General features: G+C 47.5%; 1 protein-coding gene across 1 annotated transcript; it reads right to left on the bottom strand.

The window, feature by feature from the left end:
- Window positions 1–1,906: 1,906 nt before the first annotated feature.
- On the bottom strand, window positions 1,907–6,025 carry NDUFB4 (NADH:ubiquinone oxidoreductase subunit B4). Its single transcript, XM_033173804.1, has 3 exons — window positions 5,787–6,025; window positions 3,723–3,869; window positions 1,907–2,056 (listed from the first exon to the last, which is right to left on the bottom strand). The coding sequence occupies exons 1-3, from the start codon at window positions 5,976–5,978 to the stop codon at window positions 1,994–1,996; spliced, it is 402 nt and encodes a 133-aa protein (XP_033029695.1). The 5' UTR covers window positions 5,979–6,025; the 3' UTR covers window positions 1,907–1,993.
- Window positions 6,026–6,313: the final 288 nt, after the last annotated feature.

Here is a 6,313-nt window from a genome sequence, read left to right on the forward strand (position 1 = left end):
CGTTGCTCAGTCCCAGCTCCTGCCCACCTAGCAGTTTGAAAGCACGTCAAAGTGCAAGTAGATAAATAGGTACCGCTCCAGGTGGGGAGGTAAGCGGCGTTTCCCACATGACCCGGAAGCTGTACGCCGGCTCCCTCGGCCAGTAACACTAGATGAGCGCCACAACCCTGGAGTCAGACACGACTGGACCTAATGGTCAGGGGTCCCTTTACCTTTTATACTGTAGATGGGTAGTAGGTACCTTGGTGGGGGACACATTGTGCTCCTTGTGGGGTAGTCTGTCTACCTTTGGTGCCCACCCTGCACTCAGCTCTCACCTGTGGCTCCTAGAAGCTGTCAGCATATGACAGCGGCCACACTCCAGAAAATGGCTTTGACTGGCCACCTAAACCAGGTGAGGGTAGCCGATGGGTCTCAAACCCTCGGTGAGTTATGGACTTCCCTTGCATGCAAAAACAGGCTATGGCGGATTGAGCGGGCGAAACCAATAGTGGATCCAATTTTTGGCAGTTTCTGCACATGTTGTAGATGGAAGTGAGGGGCAGATGGGGCTCATCAACCTAGGGAGACATTTCTTCAGAAGAGAAGGCTATGGAGCCCTACACAAATCTGGAGTGGAGTTCTTAAGACGGGTGGATGGTGTCTTGGAATACCTCCTTCTGGCAACTCCTGCAGCCAAGCTGGTCCAAACATATTGTTCTACTTTCCTTTGGACCGCATCTAGAATGCTGACAGTGGGGTTTTGTCATCTGGGCAGCCCAGGACCCCCATACAACTGCTCAGGCTTGAGCCCTGGAGAGGACACTTCAGTGCTGCTAATGCAGTGGTTTGACTTGGCCCCCTGGAAGTGCCCTCGGTTGTCTCTTTTTTATTTTGCTCTAGGGCAACTTTACAATACAATTAAAACTAACAGCAAAAAAAACTTTTAAAATATGATGGATTTTATACCAAGAATGAAACATTAATTAAAATATATGCTACCATTAAAAACAACCTGGCACCTGGTGACAAGCAGGCACCAGGTGAACCTCTCTAGGGGCACAACTACTCAGGATATCTCCTGTTGTTATCTCCCCACCTCACCTGGGGGCCTCTAAAGATGGAAATGTTTGGGCAGGCTGATGTGGATGGAGGTGATCCTTCACACATCCCAGACATAGAAGGATTTAAAAACTATCACCAGCACTTGAATTTTGAATCAGAAAATGAACTAGGAGTCAATTTACCTGTTACAGCACCGCTGAGATGTGACCCAACACCCAATCCCAGGTAGCATCCTAGCAGCTATATTTGGGACTAACTGCAGTTTTGAGGACAGCCTTCAAAGGCAGTAATTTAGCCTAGAACAGGGGGTGGGAATCGGTGACCCTCCAGATGTTGTTGGGCTACAACTCCCAGACTGGTTGGGGTTATTGTAATCTGTGGCAGCCTGGTGAATAGTGAATGGGAGCCATTTTATCCTTGAAACATTAGCAATTGCACAATCCACACCTTAACAGCAGACATACCTAAATGCTTTTGAAACCAAAGGGAAGAAAATAGCCTAATTTCAGGTCTCAGATCAGAAATGGGTAAAGCTACATTTCCACAAACTGATTCCACGGAAGGCGTAAAGAAGGAGGTCACCTCATTATCGTGAAAACAGAAGGTTATGGAATTCTGTAGCCTCTTGTGTAGCGGTAACTCTAATATCAGATTTAAGAACCAGGCCTCACACCAGTTGTCCCTTCACTTGTTCAAACAATATTCCTCTGCCCCTGGCCTTTGCACCCCACCCTGGCCAGTAATTTGTGGAAATGTGAAGACATCTGAAAACCCATCTTTTGAAAGCAGAATTGCAAGCTGTAGTGACACAATAAATTTCAGCACACACACAAAAGATTTATTGTAGGTGTTGCACGTGAAATGCAAAGGAAACAAACCAGTTTCAAACTGAGATTTATTTTGAAATATGTGAGAGACAGAGTACAAGCCACTTCAGAAACAGGTACACTTAATACACCATAGGGAACGGTCGCTCATACTTGCCTTCCTGTATGAGCTTTTCTTTTCTATCCTGTGCAAAACAAAAACAGAAAAAAAATCACCAATCTAAGCAAGGGTAAATAAATCCTCCAACAAAAGTAATGCCCAAAGACAACAGAGTTAGCAGAAGACTGCAACCCTTACTTGATACTAAGCCCAAGTAATGAGACTTCTGAGTAAACGTTTTATTTTATTAAAATATTTTTACACCCGCTTTCAATTTAAAAATTTCAGGGCAATTTAAAGAAAGTCAGAAGTGTTGTTAAGTTCTAGAATGCGAGAGTTGGGGAGATGGTCTGTTTTGGAGAGGCTGCACTCCTCTGAAAGGAAGGCTGTAGCTTGAGGGTACTCCTGGATCCAGTTATCAGTGGAGGGTTAGATGGCTTGGTGGTTAGCAGTGACTATTTTCAGCTATGGCTGATTAGCCAGCTATTGCCACTTCATTACCTGGCCTTGGGACGCCTTCAGGACTACTGCAGTGCACTCTACGTGGGACTGCCCTTGAAGATGGTGTGAAATCTCCAACTGCTCCAAAACGCAGCTGCCAGATTACTTCCTGGGTACCATTTAGAACAGGCATAGGCAAACTCGGACCTCCAGATGTTTTGGGACCACAACTCCCACCATCCCTAGCTAACAGGACCAGTGGTCAGGGATGATGGGAGTTGTAGTCCCAAAACATCTGGAGGGCCAAGTTTGCCTACGCCTGATTTAGAACTCATATAACTCCTGTTCTGAAGCAGCCGCACTAGTTCCCAATTTGTTCCTGGACTCAGTTCAAGGATATTATTATCCTTAGTGTTTAAAGCCCTAAACTAATTGGGCCCCAAATTTCTGAAAGGTTTCCTCCTCTTTGATGTTAAAATCAGCAGAGAGGGCCGCCTCGGTAATTCTGCACCATCAGAAGTCCAGGCAGTGCTGACCCGGGAAAAAGCATGATCTGTTGCAGCCTCCCAGTTGTGGAATTCCATCCCCAAAGTGGTACGTTTAGCATCATTATTGTACAGCTTTTGTCATATGCTAAAGACATGCTTCTTCATCTGCTTTTGACACCTGAGTTATATTATGTTAAGGACTTCCTTTAGTCTACGTTTTACATTGTGTTTTTGGTGCTTTATTAAGTGTTTGGTTTTTTTCAATTGTAAATTTTATTGTTGCTTTGTTGTAGCGTTCCCTGAATCTTAAGGTCAATGGCAGGCAAGAAATACTAAAAAATAACAAATGGCAACAGGAAAACAATTGCTACACAATGAAAATTATAAGGATGAGCAAGGTTGATGACTTTGTTTTTGATTTCAACTGTTTACAGGGTTTTTTAATCCCCTGAGCCACTTTCTTTTTGCAATAAACTGCCACCTTTTATTTATACCATTATTTGTGCATCACTAAAGGAACATCAGGAGCTTTCCCACAAAAAAGCTAATTGAACAACATTTCTGAAATAAGGAAACCAGTGTTTTGGATGCCCAAAAAAATCAGAATTGTTGTCAACTGTCAAGAGTCCCCAGATTGATACAAAAATAACAAGGGAAAGGGACTGAGGAAGGTGTGATAAAGCAGAATGCATATTTCCCATTATGATATGCCTCTCACGAAACTAAAAAGTGTTCCTGTGCAGCAAGCCATTTATACTAGTAAATCCAGTTACTGGATCTCATACTATACAGTTGTTTAAGATCACATACTTATAGCCTTACCCTGTCCGTTTTGATGATATACCACCAGAAAAAAATGGGCCCTAGTCCAAAAGCAGCTCCCAGTAGTGAAGTTTTTGGGGTGACACGGAAATTTGGATAGGGGTTGTACATTCTGGCATAAACCCAACGAGTCACAGCAGGGTCATCCTAAAGCAGAGAGAGGATAATGAACATCTGCCCAAATGTGCATTGTAACAAACGCTACCCAGGTAATGTCAGCTTTCACCTTGACACTTGTAATCCACTGTACATCTTAGGCACAAAGTGCACACCACAGGCAAATGGAGAAGATAGTAAGAGTGGGGTGGTTTCCCCCGCATTATGCTGCTTCAGCCTTCAGAAGAAGAAGAAGAAGAAGAGTTTGGATTTGATATCCCGCTTTTCACTGCCCGAAGGAGTCTCAAAGCGGCTAACATTCTCCTTTCCCTTCCTCCCCCACAACAAACACTCTGTGAGGTGAGTGGGGCTGAGAGACTTCAAAGAAGTGTGACTAGCCCAAGGTCACCCAGCAGCTGCATGTGGAGGAGCGGAGGCGCGAACCCGGTTCACCCGATTACGAGTCTACCACTCTTAACCAGTACACAACACTGGCTCAGGTGGTAGGTGGGAATTATAGGCTTGAATGTTGTGAATTATAACAGAAAGGAACATAGGACACTGCCTTACACCGAGTCAGACCATTGGTCCATCTAGCTCAGTCCTGTTTATGTGCCAGCCTTTCTCAACCTGGACTGCAACTCCCATCATCTCTGACCACTAGCCCTGGGATGATGGGAGCTGTAGCCCAGCAACATCAGGCAGGTGTCCTGGAGATGCTGGGGATTCACAGAATTGTAGAGTTGGGACGGACCCCCAATGGTCATCTAGTCCAAACCCCAGCAATGCAGGAATCTCAACACGCAGTCCCCCATCCAGTATGAAACCATAGCAGACCCTACTTAGCTCCGCAAATGTGTGAGCAGATTGGGGTTTTTTTTTTTTGCTGCGCACTGGGACCCTTTGCTTGGATAGCAGGTCCCCAGCCACTAAGCTACAGCCCTACCTCTGGTTATGTTAAATGTGTGTGTATGTGTGCGTGTGTAGCATCCATCTGTCTCGAGAGACAATGAAGTGCACCTCTGGGGTGAAGTCAAACTGCTGCATTAGCAGCACTAAAGTGTCCACTCCAGGGTTCAAGCCTGAGCAGTGTGTATGGAGGTCCTGGACTGCCCAGATGACAAGACCTCACTGTCAGCATCATTGATGTAGTCAAAAGGAAAGCAGAGCAATATATTTGGGCCAGCTTGGCTGCAGGAGTTGCTAGAAGGAGGCGTACCAACCGTCTTAGGGACTCCACTCTGGATTTGTGTACGGCTCACTCCTTAGCCTTTCTTTCTCCTGAAGATATCCCACAAGACAGCAGAACTTTAGGATCAGAATTTTCCTTCTCCTAGATGGATTTTCTTCCCAGGTGGATGAGCTCCATCTACCCCTCACTTCCCTTTACAGCACGTGCAGAAACCAATTTGACCACTGGACTCACTATTGGTCTCGTCTGCTCCATCCGCAGGAGCCAAAGTCCCTTACTCCCTGAGGGTTTGAGACCCATCGCTCCTCTCACCTGGTTTAGCCAGCCAGTCAAAGCTGTTTCCCAGGATGTGGCCGCTGTCGCATGCTGACAGCTTCTAGGAGCCACAGGTGAGAGCAGAGTGCAGGGTGCATACCAAAGGTGGACAAACTACGGCACAGCGTGTTTCCCACCAGAGGCAATACCCCCTCTCCCCCCCCCACCGCACCCCCCCCGTTCCCTTCTCTTGCGTTCATTTTAAACTGAGCTTAGGGGCCTCCAAGGCCCTAAAGCAGTTCTTCCCCAAATTTGGGTCTTCAGCTGCGGTTGGACTACAACTCCCATCGTCCCTAGCTACCAGGACCAGCGGTCAGGACTGATGGGAGTTGTAGTCTAACCGCAGTTGGAGACCCCAAAGTTTGGGAAACTCAAAGGGAAGCGCTGCCTGGCCCGCCGCCGCCGCCACGGCCCCCAAACCCGGATGGAGGAGCCCCGCACTTGCCCCCGCGGCCACTCACGATGATGGTTCGGTGGGGATTGTTGACCTCCAGCATGTAGTGGCGCTTGAGGCGGGAGCGGATGGCCATGCGCTCGGCCTCGGCGGCGCGCTTCTCCGGCGAATTGTCATAAGTGGCCGGGTCCAACTGCGGCGGGAGCGGGAACAGGGGTGCGGGCTTGTACTTGAAGCGGGATGAAGGTGGCTCCGCCATCTTGAGAGCGGCTGGGATGGAACGGGCAGCCCAGGACAAAACCCCGCCTCCCCGGCCCTTTGACCCGGAAGCGCTGCCTCTCGCCTCTGCCACAGAGATAAGAAATCGGAGGGACGGAGGGAGGGGAGAGAGCGGCCTCGTTTTCCTGCATGGGAGGTTTCCGGGTTCGAAAGCCTAAAAAAGCAGAGGAAAAGCCATTTTGAGAAAGTGAGATTTGCTCGTTTCAGAATAGATTTCTCTATGGTTGGGTTATTTTCCACCCAACACCCCCTACACTCAGAATAATCAGAGGAGTTTTGTGCCCTTAAAATAAAATAAACTAAACATCCAGGGCT

Source organism: Lacerta agilis, chromosome 16 (genome assembly GCF_009819535.1).
Source record: "Lacerta agilis isolate rLacAgi1 chromosome 16, rLacAgi1.pri, whole genome shotgun sequence".
NCBI lineage: Eukaryota > Metazoa > Chordata > Lepidosauria > Squamata > Lacertidae > Lacerta > Lacerta agilis.

Excerpts from the sequence above, each read along its gene's own strand:
- NDUFB4 (XM_033173804.1), bottom strand. The coding sequence starts at position 5,978 with ATGGCGGAGCCACCTTCATCCCGCTTCAAGTACAAGCCCGCACCCCTG. Across the intron at positions 3,870-5,786 it reads ATCCCCACCGAACCATCATC|GATGACCCTGCTGTGACTCG; the intron begins GTGAGTGGCCGC and ends TCTCTGCTTTAG. Across the intron at positions 2,057-3,722 it reads ATATCATCAAAACGGACAGG|GATAGAAAAGAAAAGCTCAT; the intron begins GTAAGGCTATAA and ends TGTTTTGCACAG.